The sequence below is a fragment of the Cornus florida genome, unplaced genomic scaffold, assembly GCF_030987335.1.
Source record: "Cornus florida cultivar Cherokee Brave unplaced genomic scaffold, ASM3098733v1 CherokeeBrave_3.0.0_Hap2_Chr04, whole genome shotgun sequence".
Taxonomy (NCBI): Eukaryota; Viridiplantae; Streptophyta; class Magnoliopsida; order Cornales; family Cornaceae; genus Cornus; species Cornus florida.
The window spans coordinates 105,772,579-105,791,223 of record NW_026775574.1 but is presented as its reverse complement, the minus strand read 5'-3'; the positions used below and the strand labels follow the sequence as shown (position 1 = coordinate 105,791,223).

The following is an 18,645-nucleotide window of genomic DNA, read 5'->3' as shown; positions in this document are numbered from 1 at the left end:
TGAACCATGAACAGTTGTCAAAATAAGAAAAAACTATTTTTTAGTGTTTTAGTTTTGGACCACTGTTCACGAAGTGTTTTAGTATTGCGTAAAATAAAATAAGGCCGCACCAAACATGTTTTTGTTACCAAAATCGACACTGTAACAATCCAAAATTAAAAATAGTAGAAACAAAACGCATGCCAAACGGAGCCTAATTTCGTGTTTTTGAATTTTCAATTCTAAATGTTTGAGTCCGGGAACTAGGAGCAACCCAATCGGCCTAATAGTGATATTTTGTTGCATATGTAAATTAGTAGTAGTAAAAAAAATGTGGCTATAACTTTGGAATTTTTCTGGAAAAGTGGGCTTTTTAATTATTATTTTTTCAGAAAATTAACCTCTATATAAAAAAATTAAAAGAATATGCTGAAGTTATGAGGAATGGTAGGATGTGTACTCAGGATTTAAATCATATAAGTAGAGACTACGGGCCGATGCAAAGATTTTTGAGAATGAGGGAAGTTATGGGCTCAACGATGACCCAATACTGTAGTTGGCCAGAGTTTATTGGGTCTGTATGCCCCAAAAATAGCAACTCAATTTAGTTCGGTCGTAGAGCCCAATTCATATGATTATTTTGGTGCCAATACGTTTAGAAGACCTTACCATGTTTTGGGCTGCAATCGAATTGAATCAATGAATAGCTTAACAGACAAGTGATTGACAAGTGTTTTGGGCTGCAATCCAATACAAAGATTTTATGACAAATACATAAAATCTTACCTAACATGAATGAGCACTTACCCATAATGAAGCTCAATATAGAATTCACCCAAGTACAGCAAAAGAAAGAAAAAGAAAGAAGGCACCAGAAAATCACTACAAAGACAATTATGGAAATGCACATCAACCATACAAATGATTGACAAAAAAGTTCCATCTCAAATTAAATACCTGAATCACAAAATTGGGCTCAATTGGAAACTCTGCTTCATGGGCTTCCATAATTATCTATATATGGTTACAGACTAATTTGTTTGAGTATGAAGCAGAAATCTCCAGAAAACATTTCAAGGCATCTTTTGCCCATTGCAGCAGGGAGTGATCCCTGAACCATAATCAACCTACATTCTACATCGATATACTCCTTCGTCTAATCCTAACATTTTCATGGATATTGCCAAAATTTCCGCTTCAATCAGAATCTGGATCTGCATTTACAATATCTGGAAATGAGTCCGTAGATGAATCACTATCATCACTATCTATATCGAACACAAATCCCTTATTTCTCTCGGAATTTGATTTTGAAGCATAAGCTATTTCACCTGTTATAGTGACCCCATCACCCTTAGCTGCCAAGACATCCTTACCTTGTGCCATCTCACTGTCCATAGGATCTGGTGCTTCACTGTCTAAAACAACCGTAGTAAACTGAGCACCCGTAGAACCACCAAAAGCAGCAGGCACCACTCCCCCTTGAGAAATGGGTTCTTGAGATTGTTGTGAGTCAACCAATAATTCAACTCCATTTCCTCCGTTCCTCTCAGCTGCAACGGCTGCTGCTGGTTCGAGTTCAATTTCTTCTGGAATATGTGTACTGGATGAACCACCCACAGAAGGAAGCTTCTCCGCCAAAGGCTCATTAATTCTTTCTAAAGGTTCTTCAGTGTCATTTGTACTCTTCCCTGGGTCAGTCACTGGAACCTCAATTTCGTCATCATCCCCCAGCCAACTTTTAAACAGCTCATCATCTGAATCGGGATCACAGGGTCCTTTTCCAAGAGTACCACTTGCAAATAGGGTGTTCTGTTTCTGACCACCGGAGCAAATATTTTCTTGGAACCTGCCATTAACTCCATCAAAGGGACCACTTTGGGCAGACGGGAAATCTATCAGTGGAAAAGCCCTAGGATGTATGAGCACTTCCAAGGCCAAAAGAGCATGCGCACAAAATTCAGCAAGCTTTGTTCCTGTTTCTTGCATGCCTGCAGATGCCAATTTCATGAGGTGGGTTACCTTGAGGCAACAAAGAACTTTATGGCAATAAATGCTACACACTAAAGGAAATAGAGTGGCCTATTGTTCTGTAGTTGCACTCCACCACCACTATCGTTTTAGAGGAACTATTTACTAATAGTTGTTTTGTAAAATTATGCTTGTCCGCAGCCATTAAATGTGAACCGTTGTTAATATTGAAAGCAAAGAGGCAAGCGCCCGTGAAAATTATTAAAGCCTTACCCATGTGAAGGTTAGTTTTCGCCATATAGCAAATTAATTTAGTTGTGTACGCGTGCATGTCTGCGAGCATTTGTATGTCCGTGTGTTTTGAGTGAGGAGTCACCAAGAAAATGGAGGCGGGCAGAGGATATCCTTATTTTGCCTGCCCTCTATTATGGAAAGAGATCATTGTTTGTGAATGTGCTGCAATAGAGTGCTCTAGTTGCCATGGCACAAGGGACAAGACCAAGCAAGAATTATACAGTTTTCTCAAATTCAGTTTTGATTTGGTTTATACCTATGCTCTTTTGTCTAATACAATATATTAATCTCTACATTTGTTGCTCCTACTCTATCCTGTTCAACATATCTCAGAAGACTTACCCACGCAAAGGTTAGCTTATCCCACATAGTGAAACGATTTAGCTGCGTGCACGTGTGCATGTGTGTGTGTCTTGAGTGTGTGTGTGTGTGTGTGCGTGAGGAGCCAGTGGAGGCGGGCAGAGTATGTCCATAGTTCGCTTGCCTTCTATCACGCACAGAGAGATCATTGTTCGTGAAGGCTCTTTATAATAGAGAGCTCTTGTTGCTATTGCACAAGGGACGAAACCAAAGCAAGAAATTATACACAGTTCTCTCTATTTCAGTTTTCACTTGGTTTAAACCCATGCTCTCCTGTCCAAAATACATTAACCTCTATATTTCTTGCTCCTAGTCTATCCTGTTCAGCATCTCTCGAAATCCTAATTCAGCCACTATCAACAAAAATATGATTCATAATTGCTCAATATCCTGCTCTTAGAATCATTCTTGATCTCATATTTGCTACTACATTAGTGTGGTGTTGTATACATTTAGCAGTAGAGCAGGGCAGAGGAAATAACAACAGTATCACATCGGTGATGATTTTTTTTCTTTTTGTTCATTTTTTTTATTTTATTTTTTAAAAAAGCTTGATTGCAATTTATTACCTCTACGAAATAGCTCAAGACCCTGAGCCAGATATGGCGGGCGTACACGAGCTGGGGAAAGAAGAGATGCCAAAAGTGCACGCAAGGCTGCAAGCTGGAAATCTGCCCAAGTTGGCGTAGATTCACTGGGAAGGAAAACATGTTTTTCCTCCTTGGCCCATCCCCCTTTACAAGCATATGTAGCCACATCAATAAGAAGACGATCAATATTTGCACGCCAACTCTCAGATCTCAAAGAACCACCCTGCAAATAAATCATTCATTTAGATCAGAGGAAAAGAACAGAAGGCTAAAAGACTGCCAGGAAAAAGTTTTGTCAATAGCTGATCAAGAGCATAACCATCTTGAAAGTTTTTAATATACACAGAAATTATGTAAGATGGACAGATGAGAAAAGTATTCCAACTAAATGGTTCAATAATGAGCATTTCAGTCATGTCAAGGAAACTTTGAGAAAACAATCTACGGCACCTAATATAATCCTGTAAGCTATTTTACCTTTGATATGTGAAAGAAAATTAGTATGAAATTTCGAATTCCAACATAGAAATGGACAAGAAAATGAAGGTGCACTAGTCTCCATATGCTTCAACAAGAAATAAAATTTGAAGGAAAAGAAATGTGTTGATGCTCCTTGATAAGGTAACATAATATTGCAATTTGGAAATTTTTTTCGGTTGATGGCAATAAGAATTGAATCCATGAGAGTCTCCCTTTAGATGCCATGTCAGCACTTTGACCACCACATTGCAATAGCTCTGACCATTACAATTGGAACTCCAGTAAGCTATAAAGTTTTAGAAGTTGCATTAAGTGAGATATTTAAGGTCTAGGTTTGTCCGTATTAAATTTATACCCTCGAAAATGACATCTCAAGTAATGAAGGACTTCAATGTCTATTTTGAATTGGAATTGTTACCGAAGAAGTATCTACATTACTGTGCAGAAAGGGCAACTCCGAGGAGATATGACCGAGTTAACATTTAATAAAATTAAAGAAAAATTGCTTCGTATTATAAATATAAAGCTCAAGCTTCTAGTGGCCAAATAATACAAACTAAAAAAAAAAAGCCATATCTTACTGATAATTTGATAAAAATATTTAACTGCAAACTTGGATTGTAACTTGTTCATCATCAACAATGGAATGACAACTACTAGAACCTATAAAATAATCTTCACATAATATAAACATCTTGGCAACCTGTTGCATGATGAAGTGCTTCGCATTCATAAAATTTGGGAACCTATATAAGCATCTTCACATAATATAAACATATTGGCAACCCTGTTGCTTCATGAAGTGCTTCGCATTCATAAAAATTTTCCCAAATACAATCAAACAACATTTTTGCATCAAAGGACATGCATTTCTTCAGGATTCAATGTTATACTAAAGAAAGACTGACTATGTCTCATTATACCAGCTAAAGAAATACCAATTATATATCATGGAGGGAAAATAATGATAGTAGAATCCATTCTCTTGGGGCACTTCAATTAATAATTGTGAGCTGGTCTAAGCAATCACTATTAAATGCATCATTGTAATCCACATATTCATCATAAATTAACGGTGAATTCAATTCAAGAATACCTTCACTGCATCTTCTTAGAAAATTCAACAACTTCTACTTTGATACCTCTAGTTTGCCTCGAAGGAAAGCACAAATTTCTAGGCATCGACTTCTACTTTGAAGTCTTTTCCAAGACTAGTGTCTAATATGTCTAGAAGTTCGTGCTTTTTTTTTCTATAAGCCCCATCTGAGTTTCCATTGTTCTGTTGAGAATATTAGAGTTCCTTTGATTAGCACCAGTGTAGGAGGTTTTCCCTTTGTTAATAATAATTAATTCCATTATACATCTGTTTTAACTTCTATTTATGATTAAATAAGTCAAGAACCCTAATAACACCAAGCCATGGCCATACAATTTCTAATTTTAAAATTCATTATAACTGAAGTAAAAAAGAAAGAAACAATAATGCCCATTTTAATACTGTAACTGTAGCAGGAACATAGTCACACCATGATACTGCTCCAAAGTTGATCTTTTTTATTCATGTAATTGATCAGCTCCTATGAAAGGTGTATGGAACTTAGGCTTTACAGAGGGTGGAGAAAGGCAGCCACCCAGAATAATATAAGAAATATTTGGGAATGCAGGCTACCAATAACACAAGTGAATAATAAATTTCAACAACTAAAGCAAGAGCCAAGATAAAGGGTTAAGTACACTAAACCCCCTAAACTATGACCCAATTGCAAGAAACCCCCCTGAACTAAAAAAAATCCCCCAAATTATAAGATTGTTGCAAGCAAGGGCAATCCGTCAACCCAACTTAAACAGAAAGGCAAAATTACATTTTAGCCCTCTAGTTGAACTACAACATTTCACTTGTTTATTAGCTTGAGATGCTGATGTGGCAATGTAATCCTCCTAACCAATAGAATAGCGACAACACAACAAACTAACAAAGAAACCTTATCAACAAGCTTTGGTTACATCTATTTGTGGCGCCAAACAACACCTATAACAATTTCTAGCCCAAACAACACCCTTAACCGTATGAACACCAAGTAAGGTGAAGATGGAGAGAGAGACAATACCTCTGGATCAATCCAATCAGTCTGATTGTTTCTCAAAAAAACAATATCAGCAGAACATGCACAACTCTCTCTCTCCTCATCGTCTCTCTCTTTCTTCTACTAATAAGCTAACAACGCAACAAGGTGATTATTACAGCTTCGTCCCTTACTACCAATGCCCTCAAAACCCTAGCCCTAGCCCTAGCCCTAGCCCTAATCTAAATCCAATCGATCACCATAACCACCCAAACCCTTTGTCGTCAACTACATATGCCTTTGCACCTCCATTCACCACCAATAACTCTCCCTCGAATTACTCTGCTCATCCCTCTGCAATTACATAACCTCCCAAATACTTCCTATCCTCAAAAACCTGATCTTCCTCTTCCTCCCTCTCCGTCCACAGGGGCCTTACCAGCCACCACCACCAGCACCACACCAACAATACTCTTCCTATTATCCACCCTATGATCTGCAACAGACTGCCCCCAATTACTCTTCAATTCCCTAAGCTCTCACTCTCCTTTGAAGAGAGAGAGAGCGTGAGCTGAAGATGGTAGAGATAATCAACAGAATGTGGGAGCAAACGAGAAAGAATTGCTGAGAATCGAGAGAGAACAAGATAGAATTGCTGAGAACGATGATAGGGTTTATTCAATTTGGGGTTTTTGGTCAAATATATATATAAGATGTATATGTATATATAATTGTCTATAACGGTCATAATGGTATATATTGGAATTCTAAACTTTGGCCAAGGCACATGAGTCGCATGCCTCCCCTTAACGTTAAGTATGAGACGGCAAACTAACAATTTTTTTATTTTTTGCAACAAACGGAATAGTTCGGGTTAAGTGTCAAAATGATAGTTAAGGGGGGTTTCTTGGGAGAGAGAAGAAAGATCAGGGGGGGTTTAGTGCACTTAACCCCAAGATAAATTATGTAATGGAATTAAGAAAATAGATAGTATCTATTGAAGTTAAGGGTGATTTATGGAGAGCAAAAAAAAAAAAAGTTGAGGGTGACACTAAGCTGGTAATTGATCGTGTCTGGGATTAGTTGAGGCTCGTTGGAGGTGATCATCCCCATGGATAGATATAAGAGCGTATTAGTCCATTAAAATTGTTTTTTTAGAAGCCATCTTGAGATGAATTAGCTAATTTGCGACATGGAAAAGGTGTTGAATCTCACAGGGAAAAAGGAACTCAGTCTTAAGAAGAGTTAAGAGACCGTGTATTATAATTTTATGGACAAAATTCAAAAAACCACCTCGAATTATCCCGCACTTACAAATAACTCCCCTGATAGCATAAATAAAAATTTATTTGCGAATAACCCCGTTCCGTCTTTTAGCAATTAGCATAGTAATAAAATTACATAATTGCCCTTATAGAATATAAATGAAAAAAGAGTGAGTTAAAAATTGATCTTGAGTAATAAAATTAAACAAATATTGTCCAAAATTAAGTTAAAAGCCTAGGATGTCATGTTGAAATAACAACCCATTTCCCCCAGATTTGAGTCCCAACAAAATTATTCCATATATTTTTTTCCAAGTGTAATTGGGTCCAATAAAAATGACATATTGGTCAAAAAATAACATTAATATGTCATGTGAGGCGCACACAACTCTTTTCCATACATTTTCTAAAGGAAAATAAACTGCAGGGGGTAATTTGGAAGTTTTTTCAGAAGTATAGCTAAATTGATATTATATGGGGTTATTTACAAATCTGAGATATAAAAAGGGTTATCCACTTGGAAAATATTGTAGAACCTTCAATTAATTCAAACAATCAAGATTCAACAAGTGGATTCTTTATACTTTTTTTTTTTTTAGGTAAATAAGTGGATTCTTTATACTTCCTCTGTCAATTTAACACAAAACGATCATGAACCTATTCAGGTCAGCTGCAAAAGTGCCACTCCAGCCTCCAATTCACCATGCTACCGAAATGCACTTCTAGAATTCAAGTGTGAATTCAAACCATAAATTTTTCAGAAGCATGTTGGAGTGGTTAAACGTATAGCTCCACCCAGTAAAACGAATTAATGGAAATGAGAACAGAAATGCTGGAGGGATTAATCAAATAGAAGGCCCTCCCAAATGAATGACAGTTTATGATATGCAGAATGTCATAAAGAAATAGAGGCTCTTATTGAACATTCTCCATAAAAATATACATAAAACACATACCACAGTCAGAAGAGCTTCTAGAGTTTCTAGCGCAGCTATCTTCACAGAATTTGGAGGATGGTTTTTGTGCACTTCAGCTTCTGAACAAACTATATCAGGCTGTTCTTCAACAGCCCCAGTTGTTGTCGCATGTTTCCTTTTCTTCTTACAAGGCTGCAGCATTGCCTCGTTAGGGTAATTTGAGTATGCATTGGATGTACCACCACTGTCAGAGACACTAAACTCCAAATCAACAAATACATTGTTGATAACATCCTGGGTTAGGTATATTGCTGTTCCTGCTTGATATACATTCTTATTAGTAAAACCAACAAACCTGAATTTCATGAGAAAGGAGATCATTATTAAAACACTAACATAAAGAATTTCTATCAGCAAATAAAAGCTGGCCCATGCTACTAGCAAAGCCACACACAAACACAAACAGATCTATAATTTCGATTTAAAGACCAAGAATTGAAAACATTATGAGGTGGTGAGACTAACGAAGCCCAACTAGATGAGAGCACATAGTTGATTTTCATTAAAGGTACAGAAATGAACGAAGATTCCAGGTTTTGATTCCTTAGTTAACATTGAACAGACTGGATGTTTCATATCACCCAACAGTTAATAATACTAATGAAAGGATGCTATCACTAGGCCGTGTCCGGAGCTCAATTTATTCGCAATTTTAAACGAGGCTAGTTGAGGAGGCTGTAACATTCTGGTAGATAAAAAGGTATAGGGATTTAAGAATGGGAATGCAAATTTGTGTGCCTTCAAACTGTAAGGGCTAATGAATCCCAACCAGCGATTGGAAGAGAGAGAAGCTCAACTCAAAAGCAGTCTTATGATTGTGCGAGTTGAGCAGACACCTTAGCACCAAAAAATAATGTCATGGCAGGTTGCCCCTAAAATAACATGCCAAAGGAAGATACAATGCAATTTTAATTCCCTTAGTGTAACATGGTCTACAAGCTTCATAATATATAATTGTAAAGATAGTTCTGACTTAGTTTGCAAGGAGATTACTGCCCAAATTTCCCCCCTTCTTTTTTTCAAGCGTCTTGAATCACATATTCAGACATCGTTGCAGCTGTGACACGAACACATATAAAAGACTTTATGTAACAGAAAGTGGCCGGAGCCATGATTGTTATTGGTTGCACAACTCTATTCAATAGTAGGGATATACGTGTTTTAACTCCGAAATCCCATGGACTGATAATTTAATGACCTTTAGTGAGTAACCTGCAATGATATTTAGTACACAGTCATTTTTATATCAAATTTTTAGTCCCTAGAAATGGGAAATATTCTCTTTTTTCCTTTATAATTTTAGTAATTATGACTGTATTAATTAAAACAGAGTTTTTGTTTTTTAGAAAGTTCAAGCAAATGCAAGACCACAATATTGCCCCTAGCAAGGCTCAAACTCTCAACCTCCCCTTTGGAGGAGAGATTATTCATCTAGGCTAATGCCCAATGCTAAAAAACAGTTGAAATCTCTCTAATGAATTAAATTGAAATTCATCATGAATAGTTGATGAAATGAGAAAGGAGGACTTAGATCACGCTGTAACACTTAATTTTCAACCTTAATGTTAGTAGAATTTAGCTAAAAAATCAGGAGTATCAGCCTAAGCAACTGAACAACAGGAAGAGTGTTGAGGCAAAGTCAGTCTCCTACATTGGATGTATTCAATTATTGGTCCTCTTTAACGTTTGTTTTTGAGATTTGTCTTTTATAATTTCTACATGGTAGGTTAAAGTTGAAAATGCATCTTACAAGATCTTTAAATAAAATAGGAAAAAGAAGAAGGTTGAAATCTAACAAAGTGGGCTTTTTAAATTCACATGCTGACAAAAGGCTCAATTACTGGGCATCATAGCCATTATGTAGTGATAGGAGGTTGTAATGGCTTCTATGCATGCAAAATGGCCTCCTGCCACAATTGCATTACATAACAGGATAAGGACCCACAGTACAGTCATGCAATTGTCATAGTTGATTTTTGAAACCATGATTTTAGTATACAGGCAATGGATCAACAATACATTGGCCATATGCATAAAGAAAAGCATATCGTACATTCATGTAAAATATTAGTGAGAAGATATTTCAGAAACTTGCATTGCGTAGGCAAAGAGATATCGGTGATGAACCATAGTGGGAATATTAGCACTTGAAACATTCTCAGTGTTAAAAAAAAAAAAGAGAAAATAAAAATAAAAAGAGAAAATAAAAAGGAAATATTTATTAAAAAAATTTGCATACCAACCCCCAGGGAGATCAGCAAAATTCTTATGATAGAATAGAGTTTTATCCTTAGCTCTGGCAGTGCACATTTCCCGAAATACTCCTTCAGTAGCCGTATAATATCTGCAACATGTGGTAATAGTTGACTGCAAAGCAAAATTTTAACATTAGATAGGGTGAGCACCTATATCTTTTTGAAGAGATGGATAAAAATGGAGGAAAGAAAAGTTTTTAATAAGTAGTACATGTTTTGAAAAAATGAGATACTAAAAAATACCGTTGTATTCAAGGATTGTGCCCCATATAATTCTAGTTGGAAATGCATGTTCCACAAAACTAAATATTTCAAATCCCATTGAGATACAGCAGCAGGTTCAATGTACAAAACAATTCATTACAATGCAAGAACTACCATTATGAAATCAAAGAGAGAGAGAACCAAAAATCTGAAACAGATGTAAAATCTCGAGTCATAAAAATACAGACTAACTTTTCTTCCAAATGACACGTTATTGATTTTCTACTATTTAGAATTTATAAGAAGTTGATACTTAATGTTGCATGGATCTAATCATCTAACATTTCGAGCATCCATCTGAATAATTTTATTAAAAAAAAAAAAAAAGAGGCGGCTAAGGAAGGCCATATAATAAATAAAGGTACAGATGTAAGACCCAAGCATTACCTACCAAAAAGTGTAGATACAAGCTCAGCAATGATCCAATATATAGGAGTAGTATTCTTGTACACACTCGTGAAGGAAAGCTTTCAATAAATGTAATTTGTGTTTTTTCCACCAATGTAACAAGTACAAAAAATCCTAAGGGGTAGCCAAACACCATATTCAATTTGATTTTTCCTTTCATAGTGTCTTTTCCTTCTTTCGTGGACCATTTTTTACTGAGTACTGTTCACAGTCCATAATAGCTTCCTTTTCTTGATAAGAAATCTGATAGAGCATCCTTTCACATTATTATTTATTTTATTTTTTTATAAATGAAGCATCCTTTCACATCTCATTTCGTCTTATATTTCTCATCTTATCCAATGAATTTGATTTTAAAGCCAAATGCCACAAACACTGACCACAAATAATTCTTTGTTCTTACCATAAGCCTACACCATTTCCTTTCCTTGAATGTTTATTGCCCAAATGAAACCTTTAAGATTATGAGAAGAAACAAGTAATCATGATTTTTTCTGCATAAGTGTATCCGTGACATTCCCAAGACAAAACCAAAACTATACTGTCACATGTACAACATCAAACCAATAGAAAACACATACAAAGAAATGGCGGTTTCCTGTTCTTAAAATTTGTATGTATTTCCTATATGGCTATACGATTGAGATTCATAGTTGTTGGGATTTAGATGAGTTAAGAATAATGGATAAATGAATCTACAACGAGAAGAAGCCTGCGTGTTAAAGGATTATTATTATTATTATTTTTTTATATATAAGTACTTGTTCAAGGAATATGTTGTAAAATAGATGCCAAAAGTGCCAAAAAAATTTACCAGCATCCAACAGATTTAAGTAAATTCCTGTTAAGACAGCCCTGTCCTAAAAAATTATTATAATGAGAGGGCAGTTTTTACTTGTATTGATTATAAGGAATCTTAAGAAAGAAATGGTGAAGGCTAGCAGTATTTTATCTAGTAACAGCCCTTTCATATACAGTTCTCAAACATCTCCTCGACCTAGTTTTTTTTTTTTTTGATAAGTAAGAATTCATTAAAAGCGTTCAAATGGGGAACGCATCCATTAGAAACGGTACAAGGCCAAATAGGGCTTCCAAGGGCTAGTTTTTCACTTTGAAAAGAGTTTTCATCATATGTGCTAAAGCTAATTATCAATACTCTCTTGTTTTTCTGGTGAGGTCCAATCCGTTCTGCAGCCTTCTCCGCTGAGAGGATAAATGAAGGAAGGTAAGCCGGACCCGAAGACCGGGCGCCATCGTCAACCGGCGACGGAGGAACTCAAACTCCCCCGGACCTGTTTGGTCCAGTGCGCTGGGCACTGCTCAACATCACCAGAAAGTCAATGTTTCGGTTTCACACACATACAAAATAAATATATATATAAATAGATAAACGGAAAAAGCTATGGACTCCTTGAAAATAATATACGAAAATCAAAATCAAAATACAGTTATATCATGGTTCACCTGCGCAATCCCTTCACAATTGCAGTAAGAAGTTCCAAACTGTACAAATGCAAAACTGGAAGTTCTGAACAGATGAATTCTTGTTGCATGGCAATCATATAGGGAAATAAGGCTTGTGACAAAGAGCCATCCACCATAAGCACTCTTTCAGCAAGGTTTAACAAGGGCCGAACAGGAATAGTTACCTGTTGACATAAATAAATTATATTTATGATATACTTATTTAATAACACGTAGAAATCTGTAGAAAATTCATAATCATATGATACTACCTGAACAGGATAAGAACTTGTAAGCATTGTACAACAGCAAAGCATCAAGGTAGAGACACTGGACATCAACAATCGCTCAGGCCTCTTTGTTGCTTGGTCTGGGGCATCCTTTATCGTTGTCTGGCCTCCTAAGGGAGGTGGGGGATCTTTTCCCGAGGCAAGCAATACCGTCATAGCCTTGCGACTTGCAGTTTCTGCATTGTGTGAAACGAATTTTTAGTTCCCACTAAGACCAGCAAAAGCATTTTCAACAGAGTCGAATTACATACCATCTTCCAGACCTTGGAAGGCATCATTCAGGTGAGTATTAATTGATAATAAAATCTTCTGCATCATCAATGACCAGCTATCCTCATCTCCTCTTGATTTTGGAAGTAATGCTAAGCAATGACCAAGCTTCTGAACACAGAAACCAAATAATTCATGTGCTTGTGGTATTGCATTTTGTTACCACATGCTAGACACTGCCAACTAAAGCATAAAGAAATATTCTCACCTTCAACAGATTAAAACTGCATTTCCCTGACATAATCTTTGAAACAATAGCAGCTTCAGCCTGACCAAAATATTTAGTACTCACAAGTCAGGTCATCATGCAAATATTATTCCATCAATTGCAGCAGCATTAACATGGACATTGCACAATTATCCAATCCAACAAAAAACAGAATTTGGTTGGCTCTTGCAAGGAAAATCCACTATTACAACCATGGGCTCGTGCATGCCTTGAATACATGTCATGCCCATAATTATTTGATTTGCAACAGTGTGTTTACAGTTATTGCATGGTCCTTTGAGCTTCTAGATGCACACAGTTACTAGATATTGGTTTAGATTTAACATGGGTTAACTGTTAAAGAATACAGATTGGTATTGTAAATTATATGACAAACTGAAATAGGCACAATGTTTAACTTTTTCCTTTTCCCTTTTCCTTCTTAATTGAGACTTTTCATGATATGTTACACAAGTACACTAAAAGGAACTACCACCAACTGATTTCAAAGATATCATATTAACACTATAATTAAAAATCAGAATAAAAGATAAAAGAATTTACACTGTCATAATGTCGATGGACAGAAGATGGAAAGAAAGTTGTAATGGTGCATAACAAACAAATAGCTCCTTCCTGCTCAACCAATCACCACAATGAGGATGTCAATTGAATAAATAGAAATAAATCTACATAATAATGCATATCAAAAATTACAGATGGAAGTAGATACAGGACAAAATATATGCCCAAATTCAACGAAAATTCTAGTGAAAATAATATCCTAATGAGGGTAGAAGTGGTATGCACTATAAAGTGATACATTTTTTTTTATATAAATAAATAATTCATTAAAAAAAAAAACGTTCAAAAGGGGAATGCATCCCTAACAAACCACAAAAACCTTGGTACCCTAAGGCCCCAAAGAAGCCAAAAACTCAATAGTCTCCTCAGCAGAAGAGGAGAGTCTACCCGAACCCCAAAAACAAAGACTAATCACAGAAGATTTCAGAACAGTGATGGAAGATTCCTCTCCTTCAAAGGATCTTCTATTTCACTCCCTCCACAAACACCACCAAAGACACAAAGGCGCCATCCTCCAGAACCCTGGAGCCTGTGCTCCCACCCAACCCCCTCTCCATAATCTTGCTTCTTCTATGTTCAACAATAAGGTATAGAATGCAGTATATGCGTATGCATGAAGAGGAGAGAGAGAGAGAGGGAGGGAGAGGATATAATTCACATCTTAAAACTTCATGACTTGAGCCTCAGAGAACAATGGTTTAAACGCAAAATTTGATCAAGATACACTTGTATAGTTCATCTAACAAGACCTATTTCTCTCCATGATGTTGTGGATTGCTTATAGGCCCAAAAGACTTACACTCACGTGAGATAAGTTATAATTTAGTAACAATACTGACATACAAAAAAGGTTATGGCATTTATTCAAACGCTAAATTAATCTTTTAACTGATAATTACATAGTTCAACTCAAGCATGTTTTAATTTTCAGTCTCTATGAACATAATGCCTTTCAGACAACAAATTAATAACAATAGATGACTTAGAAGGTAACCTTCAACAACATCAAATGACATACACAATGAGCCAACATCAGTTGGAAAACCCCTGCTGTTCTTTTAAAAATAAAAACAATTAGAGAAGCTTTCAGGCATTTGTAGCAGGTATAGCTCAATGGCCAAAGTAGGAGAGAAAATTCTAATAAAAACTATACTAACCCATACAGCATTTGAGCTTTCCTCATTTAACAACTTTAAAACTGGTTGAACCAGTTTTGCAGCATGGGAAGTCCCATCCTTTTTTGCATTAGGAAATTCACCCAACCTAATTCAGGAAAAATGGACAAAATAGTTAGGAACAGGCTAACTAAGAAGGTAACAAGGAAATCATATGAGGATTACTATTTGTAAATCAAATGTGTCAAGTGCTGTGTAATATGTGTAAGATTAACATCAACATGATCAATCATAAAATATAGATCTGGATAAAACATATATGTCATCTGAAAAACCATGCACCAGTGACATGAGAAGAAGTAACAACACTTTGTGAATGGATGGCAGCCACCAACTGTTCTACTGTATATAATAGCTTCTAAAATTAATGAGCAGTGAAATCCACATACGCGATCCTCCTTAGTATAACCCGTAATTTTAAAACATTCTCAACAATTCAGTTGCTATCACCTAATCATATAGGAAGATAAGTTCTTAGAAAAAAGAACATATAAAAAGTATACATTGCCTTTTTTACATATTTGTGGTCAAGGGTAAAAAAGAATAGTATGATAGCAATAAATATAAACACAAACCTTGTGAACAGATCTGACATTGAGACACAAGAAGCCACCTTAACAAAATGAGAACCCGCTGGAGACTGCTTAAACATAAGAAATCACTACCCATGTAAGATATTTGAATGAGCAATATAGACATATGTATATATACTCATCATGAATTATATAAATAAAATATAACAATTTTACAAGAAAAGTTCATAACTTTGGCTTTCCTTTGGTAATTGTTTCCCTTTACACGCTTAGCCTAGTCATAGGCTAGGTTTCCTAAAATCCCATTCACAACCCCGATATCTCATTACAAGCATGACCAAAATTATGATAACTAGAGAACAGTATATGATGAATTTAATTTGAATACCTGAATATTCAATTGAAGCTTTTGGAACCAAACGGTATACGATGATAGGAAACGATTGGAATTGCATTCTTGACAAGTCACCCCTAGCAAACAGATTCCCGCCCAACATTTATCTGGCTATAACATAATCGTGTAATCAAATAAATAAACAGTTAATTTATCCTCCTCGCAACCTTTTTATTTGAATAAACTCACACATTAATACAGAGAACACAGTGTGTAAGTATAATATATAGAATGAGCTGAAATTCACCATATATACATCATATCAAGGAATGAAAACATCACTGCATTTATCAAGGAATGAAAACATCAAGTTCTAATAGGTGTGAAATATTATCACCCACAAAATTGATAAATTTGTGGAGGATTAGCCCGTGATAATTATTTCAATTTTGAAATAAAGAATACTATATTACCAATTTTCAACCTAACGATTATACAACTAGATAAATAAACAAATTTAGCTAAATAATAAAAAAAATTCAACATTAATTATTTATATGTTTATTATAACGATTATACAACTAGATAAATAATAAAATTTAGCTTTCTATAAATTCAGCCAATGGTATCTGTATTTGAGGCGAAAAAGAAGAGTTTAACTGACTTAAGGGGCTTTGCCCAATACATTCTAGTTTGGGATTATTTTTTATACAGAAGATATAAATATATATGTATATGTATGTATGTATTGAAAACGCAGAATGAGAGCTGAAAGTCACCATGTTGTGAGAGATGAGCATCAACACTCGATTGAGCCATGCATCGACGGCAACTTTCCAGTTTTCGGCGAGTTTTGGATCGGTGGATTGTGGGGGGACAAATTCGGAGAGGAGGCGGTGAGTCTTGAGAATGGAAACAACGTTTGAGAGCTCGAAAGGGCTTCGAAACGCGTGTTTGTCGTCTGGGACGTGCTCTTTGATCAGCGAACGGAGGAGACGAGGCTTGAGAGAGATGTCATGCATGTTTCGAATGTAATCGGAAGCCGCCATTGAAAGGAAGCTCGACGCAATGATTTTTACAGAGAGTGGGGGTGGTGGAGAGTGGGTTTGGGTTTGGAAGTGAGAGAGAGACGAGGGTCATGCAAGTTAGCAGTTGCAGAGAGAGAGGGGGGCAAGCTCGAGAGTTGAGAGACAGCGGCTGAAGCTTGCGAACGGCGAACCCGAACTGGAACAGCGGGCGATGGAAACTGAAAGATATGGGTTTTGATTTTTTGAACAATCTGAAATGATATGCCGATATGGGTTTTGGGTGCTAAATCCCGGATTTCTGGGTGTTGTCACCTCCGCTGCATAAGGGGCCTCTAGAGCCGTAAGAAGGACTGATTTCATATAACGAGGAAGGACGCTCCCCGATTTGTTTGTGTCAAAAAGAAGGTGAAAGGGCTTGAACCTTTCTATAGTGCATAGCGGCGAGTGGCTGAACTTTTTATTCTTGCAGACAGATAGACAAACTCAAATATATGGTGAACTTCCGATTCTTGTAGATTTTGTAGTTTGCAGTTGCAGAGCGAGAGAGAGCGCGAGTTCAGAGTTGAGAACGAGAGATGGAGCCGATTAGGGTGGCTGAAATAATTTGCCCTAAATTTTTTTTTTTTTCCTGGTGGCCCATCATCCATGGGCCTATAAATTTTGAGGCCCATAAATAATTGTTTCTGACATTCTATTTGTGAGAAGTTTATATAATTTAGGGCAAAGTTCAATAAACCCCTGACTTTCACTCTTTTTAATAAACCTCTCTTGACTATTTTTATTTCAAAAAATCCCCTTCAACTATGAGAGGGGTTAACAGAATCAATTAGATGTTAACTGAGAAGGCAAAAGTGTATATTAATTGTTTTCTAAATATTTTTGAGACAATAATACCCTTATACCAATTCAAATATTGTTCTACATGGAAAAAATCTTTTATGCAGTGTATAGAAAGATGAACCCTAGTCTTTGAAACAAATCACGTACACCCAACCCAACTTAGTACATGACAAAATAAAAAAATAAAAATACACACACACACACAACTCAGTACACAAAAGTCAAAACCCATTATCATGAACACCATTTGGTGGTGTTTGAAGCAATTAAATAGAATAAAACTATTGATCTAATACATTAATGCATTTAACAAGCTTATATATAGATACATATTAAATACGAAATTAAAAAATAATTATATGAGTGTGATTTGTTCACATTGGTTTGGTTTTCTATGAAATTGAATGAGTCTGAAGAAAAAGGAGTAATAATAAAAAAATAAAAAAAATTGGAAACAAAATCAATAATCCATAAGACATACAGGAAACAAAAAATTGAATTTGTGAGTATTCTATTTATAGTATAAAAAAAAACAGGGTATACCCCAAACCAAAGGGAAAAAGAAAAGAAAAAAGTCCAGATAAATCATACAAAAAAAACCCTAAAAAAATATTGATCAAGAGAGAGCAAAACAATCTAAGAATAAAGTCCAGATATAATTTATCTTGACAAACTCATAATTGAAAAGGAGAAAAAAATGGCTTTTGCTCAACACAATGGATGATGGCAATTCACAAATTTTGCCTAATGGATACTTTAGTCATTTTGCATTATTAGTTAGCATATCGTGGAATATGTTACCCCTTGATAGTTGAGGAGGTTTTTTGGAATAAAAATAGTCAGGGGATTTAGTGGAAAAGCGTGAAAGTCAGAGGGGGGTTTTTTGGACTTTGTCTAATAATTTATCATTGAAATATGGAGTAATTGTTTCCGCATTCTATTTGTGACAAATTTATATAATTTATCACTGAAATAATTGTTTCATATTTTTGATGCATTTGTCGCATAAATA

At 35.7% G+C, this 18,645-nt stretch overlaps 1 protein-coding gene across 2 annotated transcripts; it reads right to left on the bottom strand.

Annotated features, from left to right (window-relative positions):
- Positions 1–904: 904 nt before the first annotated feature.
- LOC132304515 (uncharacterized) lies at positions 905–17,456 on the bottom strand. Of its 2 annotated transcripts, none has more exons than XM_059802241.1 (13): positions 16,545–17,456; positions 15,820–15,936; positions 15,474–15,538; positions 14,881–14,986; positions 13,703–13,774; positions 13,139–13,198; positions 12,912–13,041; positions 12,643–12,836; positions 12,371–12,555; positions 10,219–10,346; positions 7,959–8,236; positions 3,174–3,417; positions 905–1,970 (listed from the first exon to the last, which is right to left on the bottom strand). In XM_059802241.1, the coding sequence occupies exons 1-13, from the start codon at positions 16,812–16,814 to the stop codon at positions 1,177–1,179; spliced, it is 2,643 nt and encodes an 880-aa protein (XP_059658224.1). In that variant the 5' UTR covers positions 16,815–17,456; the 3' UTR covers positions 905–1,176. The 2 variants fall into 2 exon arrangements, with proteins under 2 accessions (XP_059658224.1, XP_059658225.1); XM_059802242.1 differs by having other exon boundaries at positions 15,820–15,932; positions 16,545–16,723.
- Positions 17,457–18,645: the final 1,189 nt, after the last annotated feature.

Bases quoted from the DNA above. Each gene is read 5' to 3' on its own strand.
- LOC132304515 (XM_059802241.1), bottom strand. From the start codon at position 16,814: ATGGCGGCTTCCGATTACATTCGAAACATGCATGACATCTCTCTCAAG. The intron at 13,042-13,138 runs GTGAGAATATTT...TTCTGTGTTCAG, and splicing joins GCAGTTTTAATCTGTTGAAG to AAGCTTGGTCATTGCTTAGC. The intron at 12,556-12,642 runs GTAGTATCATAT...TTATGTCAACAG, and splicing joins CAAGTTCTTATCCTGTTCAG to GTAACTATTCCTGTTCGGCC.